The sequence below is a fragment of the Rhipicephalus microplus genome, chromosome X (genome assembly GCF_043290135.1).
Source record: "Rhipicephalus microplus isolate Deutch F79 chromosome X, USDA_Rmic, whole genome shotgun sequence".
Classification (NCBI taxonomy): Eukaryota; Metazoa; Arthropoda; class Arachnida; order Ixodida; family Ixodidae; genus Rhipicephalus; species Rhipicephalus microplus.
Window position 1 is genome coordinate 359708018 of NC_134710.1, and position 25109 is coordinate 359733126.

General features: G+C 44.4%; 1 protein-coding gene across 2 annotated transcripts; it reads left to right on the forward strand.

The window, feature by feature from the left end:
* LOC119161121 (mitochondrial amidoxime-reducing component 1) lies at positions 1-23940 on the forward strand. 2 transcript variants are annotated; one of them, XM_037413463.2, is made up of 8 exons: positions 1-140; positions 14545-14809; positions 16447-16629; positions 22305-22452; positions 22628-22774; positions 22842-22903; positions 23597-23668; positions 23751-23940. In XM_037413463.2, exons 2-8 carry the CDS (start codon positions 14577-14579, stop codon positions 23893-23895), a joined length of 990 nt encoding a protein of 329 aa, XP_037269360.2. In that variant the 5' UTR covers positions 1-140; positions 14545-14576; the 3' UTR covers positions 23896-23940. The 2 variants fall into 2 exon arrangements, with proteins under 2 accessions (XP_037269360.2, XP_037269359.2); XM_037413462.2 differs by lacking the exon at positions 1-140 and adding an exon at positions 12363-12583.
* Positions 23941-25109: the final 1169 nt, after the last annotated feature.

Genomic DNA, 25109 nt, shown 5'->3' on the forward strand with positions numbered 1-25109 from the left:
GTGGTGTGGCGCGATAGCGTAACTAAGTGCGCCGGGACCGAACGTTCGCCAGAGAAGACGCGAAGGAGAAGTTCAAGACACACACGAGAGAAACAGACAAGACCGCACGAATAGGGAAGCGTTGTGAAAAACAAGACTGCGTGAGTATATTTGTTGTCCCTCATGCCACACACAAACGTCACTCTTCGCGCGGAGAAGTCGCGACTGCAGCATAAACCATGCCGAACGAACGTAACGCTGCGAATATTTTGGGTACTTCTCGTTCAGAAACGTTCCGTATACTTCGTTTTTTTTTTTTCATTTTGCGGCTATTACGGATAGAGTTATTCAGCTGTAAGGCGCCGGCGCCGCTGTCAGCGTGCACATATGCTTTACGCTGTTGTGGAGTCGCGCGGTAATTTTGTATTTCGCGGGCTTTCTTCTTCGGCCCGACAAATATAGCACGCATAGTAGGTTGCTGGAAACACCAGTTGTCCCTCGAGGATACAGTTGGCTTATTGACCTTCCCATAAATAGTTCCTAGTTAATCGTGTATTATAATTAACGACCTAACCGTCATTACCAAAGCAATGTACTTGTGAATTACAGAATTACAACATAGAAAAAAAATTATACGCCTTTTTCATTGCGTAGCATAAACTTTTTTTTTTTTTTTTTCAAATCGGTGAATTGGACATCTTGTGCATCATACATAGCTGAGCTTTGAACAAAAAAAACAAAATTCGGCAGATCCCACGTACCTGGGAATAGACGTCATGCGAAGCATGCAGAAGGAAGGTGACCGTGTTGCAATTTTTTTTATTGATCGACAAGTCATGAAATTACGCTGAATATATGTACAAACTTTGCACGCACAGACATATGTTGAAGAGTTGCAGATTTTTATATAACCAGTTGTTTGCAGTTGCACAACGATGTCAACTGCAACATGCGTATTAGCAACACCAGAAGCTGACATGAAGCGCTGATGCTCGCGAGGATGCTGGCGCTGCACACTGCTAAATAAATCAACTTCAGCGCATGGCTGAATCAAAGGAGTTCATATGTAATGTTTATAAAATTGGGTAGGCTGCACTGCAACCTCTATTGATGTTTCACGAAGATTAGAGTTTATTCTAGAGTAGTTCTGAGACCTGGCGTAGCTCTGTGGTAAAATGCTTCACTGCCACGCAGAAAGCTTGGGTGCGATTCCTGCTGGGACCCTGGCATTTATTCTTTGAATTCTGTCTGGTCAACGCTGCCGATGTCAGGTTTTGCTTAGCGCTCACGCTTTGAAATTACCCATGTGTGTTCTATAGTCGTTCCTGCTTAGATACTAAGTGTCAATCACCTGCGGCACATGCCGGCATATCAGTGGCACATACCCGCCCGTGGTTATGTGCCACTGTCTGGCGGGAGGTGTTTGATGACGTACGTGACGGGATTGTGACATTATTTATGTCTTGACCAGCGCGTCATATTCGTCAAACAATCTAACCCTCCCAAGCTAATTTGGGTTCCCGTCAAGTTAAGGGGGTGACCACGAGAGCACCCAAACGTAAGCGGATAGATAGATAGATAGATAGATAGATAGATAGATAGATAGATAGATAGATAGATAGATAGATAGATAGATAGATAGATAGATAGATAGATAGATAGATAGATAGATCCGTCCGTCCGTCCGTTGCATCGCCGTCAGTGACTCGAGTGGGCTATTTCGAAATTTTTGATAATGGTCGTCGTCGTACTTATGCCGATGAAGTTTTCCTTTTCAACGTGAATTTCAGATGCAGCAGGCAGATTACCTTGAAGGTTCTGTACTCTTGTAGTGCACTTATGAGCGCGCCTCGACTACCCGTGCGACCCAGCCAGCGTGACAGTATTATGTAATTAGTACTGCATGCATCATGTCTATGGTTTCGTGTTGTCCGATAAATATGAAAAAAAAATGAACACCCGCCGGCAAATTTTTCAATGATTTGTATTTATCCGATACGTTCCAATTTTAAACGGGCATTTTCAACGTTCAAAGGGCATTTTTAAAGCTGACAATTATCAGTTAGAATGAGCGTACCACCATCAGCGGCAGCAGTCTCGTGAACTATGTATGCTTTAGCTTATTACAACAAGCTTTAAGGCTATAACACGAGCAATCTAACATGTAATGTGTAGTGAAGTATCAGTACTTTTATGTAAATGCGTTTGCACGTGCCAACTTTTCAGACGTCTAAAATATACTGTGTTCGCATGTTGTGCTCAGATATCATTTCTTCCGTGATTTTGAAGCATTGCGAATTACAATAGGAGGTCTTTTGTTTTCATCAAGAAGGCCAGGGAGGCTGTGAGGAAAAGCTGAAAAGCAGCTATAGCTTGACTTGCCGCTCCGCTCGCCCAAAAAGTTCACTTTGGCGAGTTTGCAGCAGTGCGTGTCCACAGCGTAAATTTACCTACATGACGAACAGGAAGTGTGACAAAAATGAAAGGATAAAAAAAAAACAATTATCAGCAACAGTGGAACGCATTTTCATTATAAATAAAATCGATAAGAAGATATTGCAAAAACATGTAATTCAAAATGAAACACCGTATCCCGTAGAATCGGAGATTTACGAAAAAATTAACTCCGATAAACGCGGAATTTCTTCCGAAGAAGTAAACTCCGAAGAACGCCCTTCGATTTTCAAGAAAAATAAACTTCGAAAACACGTAGCCCTAATTATGTCCTTTAGTTACAAAGAGCGCATTGTATCGCGATCAACACCAATCAGACGCCAACGCTGCAATGTGGCCTGCAGACATCAGACACAATAAAATTCGACAGTATCTTTGTTTAGGTAAGAGCAATGGAAGCACAAAGTGCCGTGTCTAAAGGGGACCTGCAACACTACCAAGTAGTAACCACTGAATGGCTTCAATAAAAGAATTTGTCGCTTCACGAATTGACTGCCGCGTGAATTTTTAACATTCGTCTAGTATATATTTTTATTTTTTTCGCACGCGTTAAAAGCTTTCTCTGGCCTATCATGCCAGCGTGTCGCCAACAGACTGTTCCCTACTCGCGTTCGTAATCAAGGCTTGCCTCGTCAATCCAGAACCAAGTCGTCTCTGTGTTGGTCCGCGAACGCTTATACCATCAAGGGCGTCTGCGAAACACTTGAGGATCTTATCGTTCACTGTGCCGCATTCGCGTCGCAGACTGCCATGGGCTTTGCTGATTAAGGAATATAAATTCCTGGGATCTAAGTGCGTTACCGTAGACCATTACCTGTTTCCGAGAGCTTGCGTTTCTCGACGGGACGAGGCCCGTCGAGCTCCATAGCGCCTTTTATGGACCAAACGAATCTGGCCACCCGTTTATAGACTTTTTTTTTGTTTACTGATGCTTGTCTAACCATTCGGTATTTTTTCTTTACTTTTCTCTCTCTCTTTCATGCTTTCTCTCTCTGCTTTTAACATCCTTTCCTCGGTCTCTTTAACTCCTCCCGAAAGAGTAGGCAGGCGTTGTGCCCCTCGAGGTGGCAGTTGCCTGCTTGCTATCTCTCTTTTATCTGTGTCCTTGGGTATCTGTTAATGCAAGTCAAATAATAATAATTGCGTACCAGCGAGCATGCAGAAAGCAACGCAAGGAGGGGGAAGGGACTGACAATTAAGGGAGCAAGAAGCTACGTTTAGTCGCGAGCGCGCGTCATGACCTTGAGCACTTCGTTTTTTCTTCGAACGCTCGGGCACGTCACGGAGTAGCGCGGCGGCCGCGGTAAATATATGTAGCTCACGATGCTTAAATCAGTCAATGGCCATAGACTTTGGGTTTACGGTGCTTCGTTTGGGTATTATGGGTATCATTTGTCCAGAGAAGGGAGGGGAAGGTTTCCTGATTGACTTGCGAATCAATCGCAAATTCCAGGCCGCGTGCTGCGCTATAATGTTCGGGTTAGGTGCTTTCGGGAGATGAAATTAAGGCTTCGACGGATACCCGTCTGGTTGCAAGGAATAACTGAATGAAACTACGAGGACGCTGACCACAAGGGAATAAAAATGCCCCCGACCTCCCCGAAGCGAATCGTGAGGAAATGCGAATGAATTTCGTGGCGGCCATAATGGCGTTTCGCACGTAGAACCCAACGTTAGAAGAATGTTTCCTTTTTTTTCCCTTACACCGTGCAGCCAATAGCGCCGTTCGCCGCACGTGGCGTTTTTCTGCCGTGAGAAACGTGGTATACGTTTCCAGCTTTTGTAGCTAGCGTGCACGCTTCAAAATTCTATGAAGGGGACCATACAAACAGCGTTCTCGGCTCGGCGTTTCACAGCGGCGTCTCGAGCACACATTTCCGGATGTTCTTGAGAGGCGCCCAGCCAGCGAACGGTCGAGAGTGAGGTGCGAGCGGATGGGAAAGTGGGATGCAAGGAGGAGAAAGAGCGAACGGTAAGAGAAGGAGCAGTGAAGCACTGCGCATACCCTCTTCTACACTGTCTAGCACCACATGCTCCCGTTGTTAGGGGGCGAGAATAAGCGCGTGCACTCGGAGCTGTTGCTATGGGGAAAGGGAGGGACAGCGAAGAGATAAGACCTGCCGGCGCGCGGACACCGCACGCGGACAACGCCGGATGCCTGGCATACCCAGACTAAGAAATGCATTCGCGTTTAAAAAAAAAAAAAACGAATTGGCAGATCCCACGTATCTGGGAATCGACGTTATGCGAAGCATGCGGAGGGAAGGTGACTATGTTGCATTTTTCTATTGAGCGACACGTCACGAAATGACGCTAAATATATGCCCAAATATTGCACGCACAGATATATGTTGAATAGTTGCAGATGTTTATATAACCAGTTGTTTGCACATGCGCAACGATGTCAATTGAAAAATGAGTATTAGCAACACCACAAGCTGATATGCAGCGCTTATGCTCGCGAGGATGCTGGCCCTTGACACTGCTACATAAATCAACTTCAGTGCATGAACGGCTGCATCAAAGGAGTACCAATGTAATGTGTAAAAATTGGGTAGGCAGCACTGCAACCACTATCGACGTTTCACGAAGATTACCGTCTATTTGAAAAGTAGTTCTGAGACCTGGCGTAACTCTGTGGGAAATTGATTCATTGCCACGCAGAATGCTAGAGTTCGATTCCAGCTGGGACTTGACATTTATTCTTTGCATTCCTCGGGTTGACGCTACCGGTATCGGGCATTTCTTAACGCTCGTGCGTTAAAATTGCCCATGTGTGTTCTCGTCGTTCCTGGGTAGATACGAAGTGTGAATCACTGGTGGCACATACCTGCCCGTGGGTATGTGCCACTGTCTGGCGGAAAGTGTTTGATTACTTATGGGACGGAATTGTGACATTATTCATGTGTTGACCAGCGCATCATAGACCATTCCTTCCATGCTAATTTGGTTCACGCCAATGGGCGACGACGAGAGCACCCAAACGTAAGTGGCTAGATAGATGTATACGCTCAAAGTCGTCGAAGTTCGCTAATACATTCACATAAAAAATGAACTGACGTTTCGGCACCAAGAACGGGAAGCCTTGTTCATCCTAAAAGTGAAGGAGAGAAACTATGCGTTTAAATCGCCTAAAGCACGTGACCTAAACATCTCGCGCATGCGGGGGGGGGGGGGTAGGCAGATTAGTCTCTGCGTTTGAGCGTGCTTTTTCTTGTTTGCATCGTCAAAGATTCCAGATACACGCAATCTGGAACCCAGGTACTTCACGGCAGCGAAGTCACGTGACCCCAGTCTATCTCATTTTGAAGATCGCGCACGTTCGGTGAGGGCGTTGGATGATACTTTCTCATTTTTCACATCATGACAGTGCTGTTTCAGCCGTCACTCGGAAGTTTCCGGATCCACTGATGTTTATTCTAGGGTCCACTGTTAGAACACGTGAGCTCGTGGCACGTAGGACGCGCGGCATCAACTGACGGCGAGATTCGTAAATGTGGCGCATGCGCATAGAACTAAGGACTACGGCGCACGCTCCGCCTTTGAGCATGAAAGCGTGGAAAAACGCTTCTGTTTTTTGCGGTGGTGCAATTCATGTAGCTGTCACTGAACCACCATGCCTATATATATATATATATATATATATATATATATATATATATATATATATATATATATATATATATATATATATATATATATATATATATATATATATATATATATATATATAGGCATGGTGGTTCAGTGGCCGTAGCGTTGCAAATAGTCAAGTAGATCTTAATGTCTCTACTGTCCTTTTTTTTCCTGAGTTTTCGCGCTGCTCTTTCTATGTGAGCAAGTAGATCCTCCGTGAGCGGCCACAACGTGGTTTATTTCGACGTTTCGGCCTAGAGTCTGGGCTTCATCAGGATTGAGGGTACAGTTTTTTGGTGCTCACCTTTGTACAATCTTGAATCAGAGGGAGAGAGAGAGAGAAAGAGGAAAAAAACGAAAGAAAAAGAATAAAAAGAAAAAGAAAGGAGAATATAAGGTGTACTCCCCCGGGCGCCTCCTTTCACCCTTCCTTCCTCTTCCCCTCAATCTCTCTCCCTTTTCTCCTTTCACCTTTAGGATGTCTGGGGTATGTGTATCCTTGCTACCGTCCTAAAGGTAAAAAGGAGAAAAGGGAGAGAGATGGAGAGGGAAGGGGAAGGAAAAGAGAGAGGGGCGCCCGGGGGAGGTCAACTTATATTCTCTTGTTTCTTTCTTTCTCTTTTCCTTCTTTCTTTTCTCTTTTTTTCTTCTTTCATTTTTCCTCTTTCTCTCTCTCCCCCTCTGATTCAAGATTGTATAAAGTTCAGCACCAACAAACTGTACCCTCAATCCTGATGAAGGCCAGACATGGCCCCGAAATGTCGAAATAAACCACGTTGTGACCGCTCACGGAGGATCTACTTGACTATATATATATATATATATATATATATATATATATATATATATATATATATATATATATATATATATATATATATATATATATATATATATATATATATATAAGGGAAAGAAGTGTATACCTAAGGGCTCGTTTTTCCGTGTTTTAACACAATATTAATGAGATCTAACAGACAGTAATGCCAAGGAGTGTATAGGGGGAGTTATTAGAACCAATGGAATGTGAATCAGAAGAAAGAAAAGTGGATGGAAAAATAACCAGCCGTGAGCAGGAATCGAACCTATGACCTTCGAATAACGCGTTCGATGCTCTAACCAATGAGCTACCACAACGGCCTTCCCTCCATTCACTTTTTTTGGGGTTTATATGTAAATTTAGAAGTAGGAGTGACAGTCAGCGCAATCTATAAGCCAAGCGACGAGTGTGAAAACACTCCTTTATGCGCATGTTTGGCGCCACGTAGCACGTGAACTTATTATGAGCGGGCAGCTGATTAATAGTCCCTCGTATACAACCTAATGACACCAAGTCTGCCAGTACGAGACCCTCGTTTAATGAAATAAGGGAAAGAAGTGTATACCTAAGGGCTCGTTTTTCCGTGTTTTAACACAATATTAATGAGATCTAACAGACAGTAATGCCAAGAATTGTATAGGGGAAGTTATTCCTTGGCATTACTGCATTACTGTATATATATATATATATATATATATATATATATATATATATATATATATAAACAGTTAAGGCTATTGAAGTCTGATGCTGTGAACATTTTAGGCTAGCCTTTGAGACCATGAAATATCGGCACAAAAAAGAAGCGGCGGTAGGCCTAAGTTGATCTACAATGCGAAAACGCCAAAAAGAGCGAAGGGTCATGACTCGATAGCGCATGACGAGTGCACGAGCGGAGGAGTAGCAGACAACGCGGGGCACGCACCACCTTCATGAAGCGCATGCAATTCGAAATCTCGCGAGCGGTTAGCGCTCCGCGGACCACCGGCCATGCATTCGCGTGTTCCCTCTAACAGCGGAGCGTGCTGTACGCAGAATCTCGGTTCAAGCAGGGAGCTTCGTAGACCACACAACAGGAAATCACTTTTTTCGTAATCTGTCTTTGACATATCCATATTAATAATATGTGGAGTTTAGCGTCCCGAAACCGTCACATATCATTATGAGAGAAGCCGTATAGTGGAAGGCTCCGGAAATTTCAACCACCTGGGGTTCTTTAACGTGCACCCAAATCTGAGCACATGAGCCTACAGCATTTTCGCCTCCATCGAAAATGCAGCCGCCGTAACCGAAATTCAATCCCGCGACCTGCACATGCAGCCTAGTACCTTAGCCACTAGACCCCCCGCGGTGGGGCTGTCTCTTTCGCACACACGCACACGCGCAGACGCTCATACACATCTGGTGAGAGAGAGAGAGAGTGTGTTACCGTTGTTGCTTCGTTGTAATGTAATCGCCACCACAATTGTAACCCGAGGGTCGGCTTTATGTATAGCGAAATTTAAGAGGAAAGAAAAAAAAAAACGTGTTACATTAGAGTAAATACGGTGTAGTCAGTTTTACGTATATATGTCATGCACTTATATACATATGCATGGTATATTATGTACAAGCAGAACTTCTTAGAACTAACCGCACAACTTTACGCATGAATATTATGTCAATAGCGGACATCCCAGTGGTGCAGTTTTGTGTCATTCAATGAAATTTCAACAATGCCTAAAAGCTGTTCATTAATCATTGCGCTTGAATTTAAGTGTCAATGACTGCGCCTTTGTTATCCGTAAGTAGTACTTTATTCGTGCGTGTTTAGGTTTTGCGTATATCTTGCCTTGCTAGAGCATGACCGAAGTTCTTGTGCTCTAAATTATTATTATTATTATTATTATTATTATTATTATTATTATTATTATTATTATTATTATTATTATTATTATTATTATTATTATTATTATTATTATTATTATTATTATTATTATGAAAACAGGAAGAACATAGTGTCAGTTCCATATGCGCACAAGATTTCCCATAACTTAAAAAACGTAGGTAATCGCTATGGCCTAGAACTAGTTTTTTCGGCACCCAACAAGCTTAGTAAAATATGTTCCAAACTAGACCGTAAAGTTTCCATAGCAGTAAACACTAATGCTGGTAGTTGTACGGTAAATCACACAACAAAGTTTGTTAAGTGTAGCCTATCAGTCGTGTATTGCTTGCCGCTAACGTGTGGAAAGGTATACATCGGCCAGACGGGTCGATGTTTGAACACCCTACTTTTAGAACACAAGCGATCATTAAGAACTGACATTCATTCTCACATAAAGAGACACTGTTCCCAGTGTGGCTGCTCACCACTGTTCAGTGACACAACCGTAGTCTTCCGTCATGGAAACCAACTAACCAGAGAAATTGTCGAAGCCTTCCACATTAAAAAAGAAAAGAAGGATGCATTAGTCAGTCATCGGTTTCGTTAAGTGACCGAGAAGCCAGCTACCTCGAAGGACTTAATTGAGATCAGTGTTTGCATGTGTCATACTCTCCTTTTTGTCGTTTCAAAATTTTGTTTCAAACACGTGTGAATTCCCGCAAAATTTTTTGTTTTTTTTTATTTGATGTTACCCAGGGCTGTTTTAGTTATGTCATCTTAAAGTGTAAGCGTAAATGCCGTGTACTATCGCTTGAGTCTGCGCAAAAGCTTCTGTTGGCAATGATTCAATGTTCGTAGTTCTTTTCTGTGTCGCTAGGGTTATGGGTTATATATGAAGTGCTGCTTCTGAAATAAAATTAGTTGCGAGTGTAGCGAGTGTCGTGTGTCCTTGTCCTCTTCGTCCCCGTGAAAATTGCGCTACTACACCATATGATTAAATGAAATTCAGTGAATGTTTCCAAGTGCATGCGTTCCCCTCGCTCGAAGCATCACTGAAGCCTGGCTGGTTGGTATTGGTTGGTCTTGAATTGACTTGCACAACAGAAAATACAACGCGAATTGGCAAATAAGCACACATGGGCAGCACTGACTATCAATTGAGCTAATTGCATACAATGTAAACGTAAACGTGTATATGCACTCACGAGGAAAACTCATTGAGAAGCAAAAAGAAAGAACGCAAAAGGTATCCCCATTCGATTACTGCTTGTGCTCTGAGGAATTCGATCTCACTGTCGTTTAAGATTTCGTTACTGTGGTAGGTCTCTAGAATGATATTTTTGTTTTTCTATCTTACGCCTTAATAAACAGCAGCTTACACTGCTGATTCGTGCACTGTGCTATCAGGTTGGTTAATCGGTCATTATTTGCGAATTATCTCTGGTAGGTATATGGCTTACCTACCAAGTGGCAAAGTATGACCGCGCTTACTCTCAATCACGCTGTCTATACTTTGCCATCCGAGTTGTATCCTAAGCTGTAAAAGAAAATAACCTTAGCTCCAGTGTGGCAATCTTAAACAATCTTCATTCACACAAACTATACAAAGGTTGCATCTCTTGTTACTCGATCTGTATTCAAATTTGCCCCGAAAGATAAGCTGATATCATCTTCACGGATTGCATATTTTACGTTTTTATCACTGCCTGGGATCTCTGTAATACAGGTTATACAAAAACGTTCCCAAGCTCTTCCCCGCGGCGCCCCGCATTCACCTTTTTTTTTTTCTTCTGAGCATTACAACTGCATACTTTACGGCCCGAGTTCGGCGCATTAAATACGATGAGTACGAAGAATACGATACGCTTCTAATCACTTACATTTTCACTTTTTTAAACGAAACACGTGGTTGACAAAGCATAGTCCGTAAAGAAGCCTTAAAAATAAGCCGAGGGCCAATTTTGGGCTGTTAGAACTCTCTACTCTTATGTCTGTCTCGGCAAGAGCTCAGCAAGACTTAAGCGCGTATATCGAGTATTGCTTGTGGGGAAAGCGGAACAAAAAGCAATATTATGGGCAGGCGAAAACCTTTGCATATAATAATTACAATAATTGTGGTATTTTAGCACCTCAAGGCCACGATATGATTGAGGGACGCCGTAGTGGAGGACGACGCAAATTTCGACCTGCTGGGGTTCTTTAGAGTGCACCTAAATCTAGGTTCACGTGCTTCAAAAATTTTCGCCTTCATCGAAAAGTGTAACGGCCGCGGCCGGAATTCGATCCCGAGAGTCATCAGAGCCTCAGTGGACGCTGACAGTCTTAGTCCGCTAAACCGTGCACCCTGACCATCTCCCTGGTACGGTGGATCAAGTTACAGGGCAGGCTTTTTCACTGTGTCCGAGTGGATTGTCTTATTTATAGCCTTGTTGCAAGCGGCCGCAATCGCTGGCAGCTACCATATTATAAGAAAGGCAAAGCAAGGTAATCGGATACTAAAGCGGAGAGCTTATTTAGCTCTGGTGGCTCGGCTAAAGCTCTCATAATTTCTGCAGACTAATCGACTCAAAGCATCTCATATATAGAGCAGCGGCTATTCTCTGTATATAAGTTCTCGAAGAAAGAAAAAAAAAAGAATTTCCCGGAACAGGAAGTGCATTTGATCATTCTGCGAAACGTTTGCTGGTCCCCACTCGTACTCGCGTGACTGGCTATGTATTTTCAGGTTGGACTGAACACAATAAAATCATCAACAGTGTTTTAACGTTATATGACACCTTAGCGGTAGCATCCTGCGGAATGCTGGCGTGGATGACGCGAAAGCGTCATAGGTGGCCTGCACCTCAGACAGCGCACAGTCGTGAGACACGGAACACAATTAACATTCGCAGCAGAAGCGTAAGATACGTCATAAAAATTCATTATATAAAACATGATTGCTCTTTAAGGAAAACGTCACCTCAGTTGTTTTCCCAATGCGCAGCCCATAATGACCGCTGTCAAAGGGGGGGGGGGGGCGTAGCGCTTAGCCTCCTTACTATTCCCAGTGTGTTTGTTAGGGAAGGTATGAAAAGTATCGTTCACCCCCCCCCCTCACCCCCCCCGCCCTGGCAGATATATGTTGATGCGCGCTGACACTGCCGAGTCAATTTGCTGTAAACAATACTCGAAGTTTCCTTGGGCAGACCATTCAGGTGCCAGCAGTTCAGTATCCAACGCCAACCTTGAAATCTCTTGCGACAGCCAGTGCTGCTTCTTTAGTCACGTTGCCTTAGCAGCGCCGTGATATCATCCTCGCGCCGTACATTGAACATCAACGGGGAAGCTCGAGCACAGCGCTAAGCCTTCATGCTATGGTGACCCTTTCCATCGGAGAACACACACAAGCGCGACAGCACCATCTTTGTTTATTGCTATAGAGTTTGATTTTTTTTTTCAGCGTAATATGTTTTTCGTTCCTGAAGAGCTGATGCTTATCTCGCTCTGCTTACGTTGCCAGATACGAGTCGGGACGGTGTCACTTGCACGAGGGCGCGCTCGGCGCGCTATCTTGAGGACTTCTTTCTTTTGAGCGTCTCCCAAGGGCTGTTTCAGTGTCTCCGGCGGTGCTTCTTTTGTGCCACGCGAATGCGTGGCGGCGAATCGTGCGGCTTGCAGTGCTCTGTTGATCATGGCATGCACACATCTCAAATTATGACTATTGTAGTCATTATTAATAGTTTTCGTTGTGCCAGGCGTTACCTACAAACGTCGTGCTGACTGAAACACAAAGCAAATAATTTGGGTCCCCGCGGTGTCCTACGCCCCCGCTTGCGTTCCCCGCTTCGGTGAGTCGCCACTTTTAATATTTTCTTGCTAACACTTTTGTTGACTCCGCCGGCTCGGGCAGCGATAGATGTCGCTGTCTCGTTTTGTGGATGTCCTTTATATCAGAATCACTCAAATCAACAAGAGGGTGGAAAGGGGGGGGGGGGGGGTTACGAGTACGGCTACCTCACAACAAATTCGTTTTCACGCTGTTCTGGAGGGGAAAAAATCCTTCATTATATATGCTATATATACATGCTGCGCTGTGTGACCTCGGCCTTCATAAACTGCTCTACGAGATGTGTACGTTAGTCAAGGGCACTTGCGCGCCCATGAAAGATTGTTTCATAGCTGCCATTTCACATTCCTTTATTATTTTTCCACCCTCATCACTAGCGCGTCGCCGTTAACGCCTGGATCGGCGGCTCACTGCAATGAAGGGGGAAATCAAATGGATTGTTTTGAAAAACGTTTTGCTCAGGTTTTGGGCTGTCATGTCTGGTCAGCCATAGCCGGCGGATCATTTTTGCAGCAGCCACGGTCGGACGTCAAAATATATGGAGGTCTATCTTTTTGCTCATTAGAAGGGCTCAATTAGTTACCGGCTATTATTAACATGGTATATACTCACTAACAGGGTACAGATCACTAATCCCGGTACCACTTCAGACGTGTTTCATCAAGATTTAAATGTATCCGCCTACTATACACGCATGTATATTCCAGCTCTGGAAGTGATAGCCAACTTGATCATCGTAATTTATCTGACAGTTCGTTTTCCAGCGCGCTTTCTTTTTGTTCTACAAAAGTAAGTTAGGAGTCAAGACAAAGTCAAGCGAAGTATCTGGTCTTGTCACAGCTGTGTAAAGTACAAAATAAAATATGTTTAGGCTTTGGTGCGACTTGAATTACTGTAGCAGCTATAGTTTTCCGCTTGTTCGTCTTTCGGAGATTGCGCGGCTGCGATCGCAAATGGACGAGATAAAGTGAGAGAATAAATAAGTGAAATCAGTGAAAGATTATTCCTTTTGAACACGGCTGGCATTGATTTCGCCGTCATATGTTAATTACTGGAAGAACAAATGACGGCCGCCCCGCTGCGGTGGTCTAGTGGCTAAGGTGAACCCGCGACCTGCTAACCCGCAGGTCGCGGGTTCAAATCCCGGCTGCGGCGGCTGCGTTTCTTATGGAGGCGGAAATACTGTAGGCCCGTGTGCTCAGATTTGGGCGCACGTTAAATAACTCCAGGTGGTCGAAATTTCTGGAGCCCTCCACTACGGCGTCTCTTACAATCATATGGTGGTTTTGGGACATTAAACCCCACATATCAATCAATCAGAAATGACGGCCAGTGTTCCAAATTTGAATTCCGTGCCAAAACTTCAGCACCTGAACGATAAAGTGTGACATCAGGCATTTCGAACAGTACTCGAGATTAAAAATTCGTAAGCTGGGGGTGTGCTGGAGCACACGTTTCGAAACGAGGCCGGACTTGCCTTTTTTAACGATGAAAAAATAAAAAAGTTTGATTAAATCTTTGGAACTTGGTATGCTAACACTACTGTGTCTTATAACGCAACGTAAATAACTTTTAGCGACAAACGGTTACGTATGGCTCAAGCAGACGCTGTCAAAATATGTGACGTCACGGCGAGCTGTTGCGGGAACTTCAAGGCGACGTCGCCACCTGTATCGTCTTTACACGCGTTTTGTCGCTTACATTAAGCGTCTCCTCGCGGTAAGAGCGGTGTAAAAGAATGCGCTGCTGATTGATAATCTTAAAGCTTACAAGCGTAAAATTGACGAGGACAGGAAGGAATATGACTAGAGCCCTGTCCTATCTTTCTGTGTTCCTTCCTGTTCTCGTGAATATTGCGTTTCCAGGTTTTTTAAGAATAAAAGTGGTGCTTTGAGTGAAAGTTTATTCTCGTCTGCTAATTTTCGTTCCTCCCTCCGCATGTTTGCTGCTGCGGCTGCGAAGGGCCTGCTGTTGAAGACGCGGCATATTCCGCCATGCGTGCCCCTGCCCTGAATAACGTTGCCCTGACGGCCACAGTTGTGGGCGGGGCAGTGGGCGTCGCGGCCTACATTTGGCTGAGACGCAAAGCAACAGACGCCAGCGATTTTGTGCCCGTGGGTCACGTGGCCAGCATTACGATTCATCCAATCAAGTCCATTGGTGGAGTAGATGTGCCTTACGCAGACTGCACGGTGGCTGGACCAGTCTACAAAGGGCTCAAGGACAGGTGAGAGCGTGCTTCTTGTTCTAGAAAATCAGAACGGTCTAAAAAGCTTATGTGGTAACTCGAAAGTAGTCACTTGCACATGGAAAGGTAAACCGCAACTGTATATTCGATAAACGATAAACATAGCGACATTATGAGCCTGAAGAGCACGTAAACCAAACCACTGAGCTAATATTGATTAACAATTCTATATATATATATATATATATATATATATATATATATATATATATATATATATATATATATATATATATATATATATATATATATATATCATATACACGATCAAGGGCTGGTGGAAACTCGAAAGAGCGCAACTGCCTTTTTTGCCTGAGACATCCCAATGATGGAGAGCTCTGTTGTATCAACCGACTTCGTTGTATGGGTGTGTGGGCTGGCTTGCAGTTACAGCACGTATATGACGCACATTCGTTAACGAAAGGGGAACAACTGCACCCCTGTAACCGCTGTTTTGAATAGTGAAGTTATTGTAGTCGTCTGCTTGTTGCGCTCATCGGTCCTTTGGTTTCAGTTTCGTTGCAGGATTTCGGCGAATTTCATTAATTCGCAGTTTTTACTAGAGGCCGATTTTCCGAATTCTCGAAGGGACAACAGGTTCTTCGCATGAATAGCTTCAATTTTCTCATTAAAGTTAACCGCTAACTCAAATAATTAAAAAGTTGAATAATTTAACTTTCTTAATTACTGTTCCGAATGATGTGTACAACTCTCTTAAGATGCCTGCCGCTGCAGAAAAAGCAACTGTGAAGACAGCGAGCAAATAGCGTCTTTTGCTGATTTTTAAACAATATTGAACACATTTCTTGAAACACCCTATATATATCTCAAGTTTTTCCAATGTGCCAAACGTTTTCGAGAAGAGATGAGACACAACTTAGCGGTTATCTTAATTTTTATTTCCAATAATATCGACTGGTGGACCGGAAAACCCCGATTAAGACCGGTCCACCGGTCGAAACCGTTTGAAAGAAAAATATGAATTTATAGTTCTTGCAAGCTGTAAAGTGTTCAGTGTTAGTGCTATATTATAAATAATGGTTTAATTTATAACTTCTCCCACTCAGATGCTTTATTTAGTGAACTAATAAACTTCAGCTGCAACGACCAAAAGCTTCAGATTGCATATCCTCATCTTCAGGCTGCCATTGCGACGTCGTTTTGGATTGTAAATTTACTCGCGCACCAGCGTGAAAGTAATACTTTCATTCGCTTTAGGTAAACGTTAGCAGTACGACAGAAAACAATGCATTGACATTGATTGCAATTACTGATTTTTCGCGTTGTTTTTAATGCGGATGACATACTTTGGATACTTCGCGTTCTTTCCGCTGTGCTTCTATGTCTCTGGCAGTTTTCCCGTCCACTTTATTCGCTGGTAGAAGGGATAAAGATTAATTCTCTGATGGGGCACCCACTTCACTTGACGAGTATGCGGCGTTTGGGCATGATGGCGCTGCTTCGGTTCTCAGCCGCTGCGGCCTCATACCGATGAACGCTAAGTGCGAAAAGGACCGTCATCTTATATCCGAAGTGCGACTTTTAGCTTTTGCAGCATTCGTGTCAAGAAGGCATGCAGACGGTGTATACCCCGACTTCGTTTTCTCGGCACGCAGGCAAATGCTCGTTATCAAGGGCGACTCCTTCGTCTCAATGCGCGAAGAACCCCGCCTTGGCATGATCAGGGTCGCTTTCGATGAGGACAAGCTGACACTGACGCTGACAGTTGATGGGTATCCATCACTAACTGTGGATGCCTGTGATCCCGAAGAGCAGAGGAAACCTACGTTCACCGTCAAGTAGGTGAAATCTCTTGCCTCCACCACTAATATAGTTGTTCGTGTAGATGATGATGGTATTTTCTGAATGAAGCACGGAAAAATATTTGTCTGTTTACTTTAATGCTCTTCTGTGTTGCTTGCGGTGTCCTACAGTAGCTTTTTAAAACAGAAATGTGTTGTATGCCGGGGTTCACCACGGATTCACTGACGTATTTCCGTCACGGATATGACGTTTTAAGATATACACTAACAGAAGGCAAAGAAAAAAAACTATCAAAAATTCCACTGCCATGAGTCGAGCCTATGTGAACGTTCGCTCCTGAGCGCGCGTTGTGAAACGACTGGGATGCATATCATACGTTCTTCAGCACACGAAAGGCAAGCTTTTAATGTACACCACTTATCGTTACAAGGGGGGGGGATACTCGGAGCTCATTGACTTCAGCGTGTTTGTTGTCACTAGTGAGATAGCACGACGGGCTCGCAAGGCATGCTTTAAATAAAGACAGTCGCCCCGCGCGTTGCGATGCGTGCGCGCTTATCGCGTGTGATGGCGGCTGTTTGTACGTCTTGTGCTCTCACCGCAAGCCTTCGTTGAAAAGAGCACGAAGGTCACATTGCTCGCTGCACGGCCGCTTTTTCGAAAGGAGCGTGCGTTCTCTCTCACACACACACAAAAAGTTATAACTGTGGCAGTTGTTGGTTCACGCTTACCCAGTGTATGTTCTCTGCGTGCTTCCTTTCTACCTGAGCATACCGTTGCATTTTTTGAGCGGCTTGCCGTTCTTCGCGTGACGTCAGAATTGGTTGCTATAGCATTCATTTCTTCGCCCTTGTGACGAAACGATCAGCAAAAAAAAACTCTGCTATTTCTGTACAGGCACGTTTCACTTTCGTGTTATACCAATTCCTGTGACAGAAAGATCAGCCATGTTTTTTTTTTTTTTTTCCAAGAGCATTCACATAGGATCACTTATGCAGCTCCACATTTCAAAAACATTATGAGAAAGTTGGGAGAACGGACCGTATACGTATACTGCATGAAGAAGGCCTTGGGTGAATCCTATGGAAACATGGCCTGTGTGACACGGTATCGCCAACTACGATTCCCGGATAACGTTTACGAAATGTGGCCTTCCCCAGGCTCGTTCTTTTAGCCCACACCAACGTCAGCTGAATGACGGGAGTTTGTGAAGGGCAGAAGTGACCGATTTTGCGAACAGTTTGTAAATGGAATAAATATTTTCTAATTATCTGAAATAAATATTCTGACATTGTTTTAATTACCTGTAAACTCACGCAATTTTTTTGTTAGTGCAGCTATAAAGAGAAGCCAATAAAATGCGGACGTTATAAAAAGATTCCATAATTTACGACTGGCAATACAATGTTTTTGTACTTTCCACTGCAGTGAGAGCGTTACCATCAGTTATTGATGGACAATACCTGCCATTCGCGCACCTACTCATGCTTACTCATCGGCGAAATTCATTAACATGAGCCCGCTACCCTGTTATTGTTTGGCCTAGACAGACTATACTGCATGCTCTACTGATTCGAGGGTCCGGTTGCCTATCACGAATATGGAATCTTTCAACGGCTGGCCAACCTATAGCATTATCTTTGTGGTCTGTATATTCATCTTTAAATCTGCCTTGATGCTTCCTCGGTATAATTCTTCAATATTGTTTTTTACTTCGTTGCCATCATTGATGAGTACGATGTTTTCCACAAACCACCAATCGATAAGATATACTCCGTTCATTTTCATTTCAGCTTTTTTTTTTTTTTTCATTCTAGACAAGCAGTGAGTGGCAGAATAGAGATTGCATCTCCTTGGCGGACGCTTTCCTTGATCGGGCACTTTTCGTGCATTTTTAAAGGAATAGCTGTGGGGTCTCTGTATACGTTAGCCATATTTGTTTCTAATTTTCAAATCTTCACGACATTCTTTCCTCTTTTCTAAATTTTTTAGTCTTCTTTCCTTTATAGATATAGCATGCCAGCAATGTATAGACACCGAGAAAAATCTGTTTTTCTAATAAACAATCTCTGCCTCTCTCTCTCCCTCTCCGTTAGCCATGGCATTCACGTAAGTTTCCCGCACTCTTTGTCGACGCAGCGCTTCCAAAACCGCTGGTGGCCGTAATTTTCCAACGGGAACATGAGTATTAGCAACACCACAAGCGATAAGCTGATATGAAGCACTGGTGCTCGCGAGGATGGTTGACCTGGAAACTGCTACATAGATAAACTTCAGCGCAAGGCACCTAGCCACAATTAACGTTAACCCGACGTGCCGGCTATATCATAGGAGTGCACATGTAATATTTATGAAACTGGATAGTCGGCACTATAGCGAAATTGACATTTCGCAAATATTAGCGTCTATTTCAAAGTAATTGCGAGACCTGGCGTGGCTCTGCGGTAGAATGGTTGATTGCCGTGCAGAATACTTGGGTGCAATTCCTGCTGGGACCTTGACATTTATTCTTTGAATTCTGTCTGGTCAACGCTGCCGATGTCAGGTTTTGCTTAGCGCTCACGCTTTGAAATTACCCATGTGTGTTCTATAGTCGTTCCTGCTTAGATACTAATTTTCAATCACCTGTGGCACATTCCCGCATATCAGTGGCACATACCCGCCCGCGGGTATGCGCCACTGTCTGGCGGGAGGTGTCTGACGACGTACGGGATGGGATTGTGACATTATTCATGTCTTGACCAGCGCGTCATATTTGTCAAATTACCCTCCCAAGCTAACTTGTGTTTCCGTCAAGTTAAGGGGGTGACCACGAGAGCACCCAAACGTAAGCGACTAGACAGACGGACAGACGGACAGACGGACAGACAGACAGACAGACGGACAGACAGACAGACAGACAGACAGACAGACAGACAGACAGACAGACAGACAGACAGACAGACGGATGAACGGACGGACGGACGGGCAGACGGACAGACAGACAGACAGACAGACAGACAGACAGACAGACAGACAGACAGACAGACAGACAGACAGACACAGACAGACAGACAGACAGACAGACAGACAGACAGACAGACAGACAGACAGACAGACATGTACTCCTATAACTCAGCACGCTATACTATAACGTTGCGCGTCCCCGCATAAATACGATAACGAACGCTGCTTAAACGTTGCTCCAGTAAAATTGACGTCTGACGTGAGCGCCTTCGTTACGTCGAACCGTAAGCAACCATTAGACGCCAGTGCAGTCCTCGTACCTGGTAGGCCCGTGGTACTCACACGACTACTAAACTTACACAAAGGCGTCGATATGCTTCGTAAGACTTATCTGACAACCAAAAAATGCGACATAGCCATTTACTTGCTGATTGATTCGCATGATATCGATTCCCACAATGCGTGTGATATGCGGGACCTTTTTTTAGTAGTTTTAATATTTATGTACGTAATAGAATGTGTCCTTTGTCTTTATTTATGAACGTGTTTTAACGTGATAGCGTTAAAGGGCCTCGTTTAGCGGAAATTCCGTTGTTGGCGTCGGTGGTCGTAAGCGACGAATGAGTGTTGTCCGTAAATGAAAGTTCGAAATAGATGCGGATAAATAGAAAACTTTCATTCGAGCCGGAATCGAACTCAAACCATCTGCATAGCAAGCAGGTGTTGTACCACACAGCCATGCCATTGTTTGGAACTGCTTCCGGAAAAATAAGAATAATCACAGCATATCCACAGGAGGAGGAGGGATAAACAAGAGGGAAGGCAGGGAGGTTAACCAGGCACATGCCCGGTTCTACCCTACGCTGGGGGAATGGGAAGGGGGCATAAAGATGAAAGAGAGAGAGGAAAGAGAAGAGAAAGAGAGAGAAAAAACAAAAAAGGAGGATTGTCAGTCAATCGGCTGGCGCGTATGCAGCGGTGGCACTACACAAAAGTTAAAGATGGTCACGTAGGCCTGTAGCATATCCACAGAGTGAAGGATGATGAGTGGGGAAGCGTCCGTCTGTCTGTCCGTTCGTGCGTTAGTCCACGTGTCTGTCCGTTCTTCCGTGCATCAGTCCGTCCGTGTGTCCGTCCGTGTGTCCGTTCATGTATTACGCCCATGCTTCCATCCATCCATTCATCCATCCATCCGTGCGTGAATTCCGTCCGTCCGTCCGTCCGTCCGTCCGTCCGTCCGTCCGTCCGTCCGTCTGTCTGTCTGTCTGTCTGTCTGTCTGTCTGTCTGTCTGTCTGTCTGTCTGATACTGCCGGTTACGCCTGACGCAAAACAAGGTTATACTAAGAGGAGCTTCGCCCCTAAAAAAATTCCTGCCATATCCACAAAGTGAATGATGTTAGAGGAGCTTGCTCGTATATGACCTTTCCTACTATAATATATAGACGTGACAACGTTGTTATACACAATGTTAATAATTTATATTTGGATGCACTATATCAGTTTTATATACACAAAAGATGTTCTTTTACAAAGTACAAGGAAGGCGTCGCTTGATGAGCGTTGGGACTTGTTTTAATTTAAAGTTGGACTGCGATGGCATTGGCGCGGGATTGCTCGCAAGTTGCACATGCCAGCAATTATGATCATGTTGTTGTCGAACCGCAAGCGGTCGCATACCTTGCAGCTGTGGCTGATCGTGTGGTGGAGGAAGTCGCGCGCGTCAGACCGCTTTTGGCGCTTGGCCATGGTATCACGCGCCCGCACTTCTTCGCGGTTCTCTTGCCGCCGCTTACGTTTTGCTTCTGCTTCGCTAGCTCGCAGCTCCGGGTGAGCCCTCTTTGCTTCCGCTTCGCTGGCCTGTAGCTCCTGGTTTGCTTGATGGCGAGCCTCCTTCGCTACTGTTTCGCTGGTCCGTCGCCTTCGGTGATGCCCGCAGCACGAATAACCGGAGACGATATGCTGTGAGCGGCAACTGGAGAAGTGTACACTGGAAACACTGGCGTAAACGCCGGTTGCCAGCCATCGCCGCCGGACAAGGCGCAATCATTAGAAGCTTACAGAGCAAGCTTCTGCTTACAGAGCAAGCTTCTAAAAAAACACCTATATGAAGGTCATGTATAATGCGAGGAGTCTCCTTAACGCATGTAATATTAGACGGCAGAACTGTCGCATCGCGCCAGGCTTCAATACACGTGCCTCACACGAGTGACGGTTTTAAAGGCCTACGCAGACTTATTTTTTTAAATCATCATCAGCAGCAGCATCATCGGTAAAAGCATCAACAACGGGAGCAGCTGGGTAGGTTCGCCTGTTTCCATACGGACGCCTAGTAGGCATTTCGCTGATTCGAAAAAGGAAGAATTATGGCGTAATGGGCACTTCAGAATCGCAGTTGCCGTATAAATTCTAGGACAGTTTTATATGGCTTATGTGAGGCGTACAGACGTTCCTTTTCTTGCGGCGTAGTTGATGGGTCCATCGAGAAGCGACGCATAAGCTAGCGATTGAGAAGGCGATGCGAACGGGGCCCGATCTCTTGACGAAGAAGCTCGAGCGTCTTCAATCTCCCTTATCCTTTTCCCGCGTGTAGGGTAGCAAACCGGCTGTCCTCGAATAGTTGACCTCCCTACCTTGTCTATCATTTTCTCTCTCTCTTTCTCAAGCGTCCTAAGATATTTGCATTGTTGCAGTTATTTTATTTCGCGCTATACCATTTCATTATCCACCTATAGAGTCACACTCGTGTCTGCGCCTTACATGCAGGGTTCGAACGTTCAGTTATAAAGCCATTGAAGTGTCTGAAGAAGCTACAAACTGGTTCAGGAACTACCTCAAGCATGACGATGCTCGTCTGGTGCGGATTATCCTTGACAAAGCGACCGTCATCAGAGGGAAGAATGGCGCTGCGCCGGTGATGTATATGTTTTCGTTTGCCATATTTCTGAGCTTGTTTTCAGCATAGTCAAGTTATATTCCACTTATTTCATTCACTGGTTGAGTTTTATAGCGCTCAGTGTTTTCTACGACGCGTTGGCAATACAGTGTTCTGGCGATAATTTTGTGTTTGTTCGCTATTTCTGGTTCAGGTGGCCTTCCAAGATGAGTCATCATTCAATGTCCTCTCAAAGGCGTCTTTGGATGGGCTGTTGTCTAAGCTGCCTGCGGATAGTAACATTCAGCGGCGCAATTTTCGACCCACGCTCTTTATAGACGGCTGTGAAGCTCACTCAGAAGTACATGTTTTTTTTTTCTTTCGAAAAACACATCGTCACAAATAACACTCACTGTGTATATGTGCAGGACCACTGGCGACGCTACAGGATCTCGGGCGCAGAGATGGCATTCTTAGACCGCACAACAAGGTAATAAGTTAAAACCTGTGAGACCAGTTTTTATTTGTATATATGTAAATAACTGCACAACTGGAAGCGTTTCATCGGGAATACATGCTGCCCAGAAATGAGCAGGTGATCATACATACGTAGAAACCACAGCCATATTTATTTTACGTTCCCAGAAAACAAGTGGTGCGTGGTCAAACCAAGGAGGATACATCTCCTTCGGTCAAACACTTTAGCAGAGTGAAAGTGGCACAATCTCACTGAAGGTGCGGAGCACAAACAGTGTCAATATTACGGTGCCGGAGAAATGGAGCAAGTTGCCGGGGGGTTTAAGATATGCATGACTAACATGATTCAGCGCTCAACGTCCACGGTGATTCAGTGATTATGGTGCTGCTGACTGAAAGGTTGCGGGATCGAATCCCGATCAAGGAAGCCACATTAACACGAAGGCAAAATGCTAGATGTCTGTGTGCTTAGATATAATTAAGTGCAAGCTCCAGAAGACCAGGTGGTCAACATTTTCGCAGTCTTGGCGTCTCTCATAATTGAGCCGTGGTTTTGGGACGTTAAACCCCAGAAGTTATTGTGATTTATACGTCTTCAGCAGGATACAAGAGATGCCAGACATTTCTCCACTTTTCCACTTATTTTTTGTGCAGTTCTCTTGTTGCTTCACTGGTTGTGTTGTCAATAATTCTGGTCACCTGACAGGTGCATCTTGACTACCGTAGATCAAGACAAGGGCATTAGGACTGACAAAGAGCCGCTTGTGACATTGCGCCAGTAAGTACGGAAAGTGGTCGCTCAATAGACGGCTCGGACGTTTTTGTGACACGACCTTGTTCTTTTGTTTTTATTTGTGCAGATACAGAATCGACAGGTCTGAAGAAGGAGTGAAGAAGTACAAATTGCAGCCCCTCTTTGGCATAGGCTCATTTCACGTCAGAGATGGCAGAATCGCGGTCGGAGATGAAGTCCACGCTATACTGTCCCCAAATCCACTACTGTGAACAGTAATTCCGGTAGCAAATATAAGATGTTTCTGTGTTTTCTTCCGACTGCTTATTATTTCAAAGGGGATTTCCACGCAATATTTACCAATATTTCGCGGTTTATATAACCGCACCGCGGACACATTTCGAAGAGAAGTGCCGAAGTCGCAACAATATGAAAATACACTATTTCAACATTATAGTGACTCGAAGGCACATTCAGCAATTAAAGGCTCGGAAAGCAAAAGTAGAGAATTACCGCAGCTTGCGCTAAGTCGTCCAAGGCTGGGTCACAGCAGAGCTTTAGTGGGCTGGTCCTGGCTTGGTTAAGCTTTTACTTTCTCACCCGTCCCTTGCTATATACAATATACAGGGCTATGCGTGCTATCTCTTTTTAACGTTTTCAAAGTCTATATGTATATCTCCTATTTATTTGATTGGCTTTATATATTTTTATTTTTATATCCTTTTATTTCTCTTGCCGCAGTTGTCCTCTCGCCTTCTATCTTTTTTTCAGTCCTCGACCACAACGGCTCTGCTGTAGGACTCCTCTAGCGCGCTTGTTCCTGACAAATTAGGCGAATCGCACTACTCTTCAGACCGGTCCACTAAAAATTAACAACAGAAGACACGGGTGGCAAACACCAACCGGGGACCGCACCTTTCAACTTATCTTGTTAGCTATCTCTGCTCAGTGCTTTGGGGATGGCTGAGCGTGTGCTGGTTCATGACGATAATTTTCTATCCATGACACACGGCAAACTTCCACCATAACACCTCTGATGTGATAGCGAAGCACGCGCATGCTTCTTAGACGGGTTCCTCTAGATTCCTCGTTCTCGGCTCTCCCAAATTTCACTCTATATAAGTGGTCTGTCTTTAGAAAAGTTTCTAGTTTTTCGGACAACTCTGTCATAGTGCTACCGTTGCAATGTGCTAGCCGCCTCATTACAGGTGGATTAGGTGTGTAGGTAAGTAAACGTTCAGGTCATCGCTAAGTTTAGATGTGGCGCCAATTAAAAAAAACTTCAGTACTTTAGGTTAGAAGCCACTTAAAGGCGCATGGCCAAAAAAAAAAAGACTAAGGAAGAACAGAGAGAAAGAGAAGCGCATCGAGTTTACACGAAAATTAGTCAAAAGCGATTAGAACCTCCTATACGTAGATGCTTCCACATAAAATTCGAAGCGCTCAGTACAGAGCAACACGAGAAGCATAGTACCAAACAGTCCCG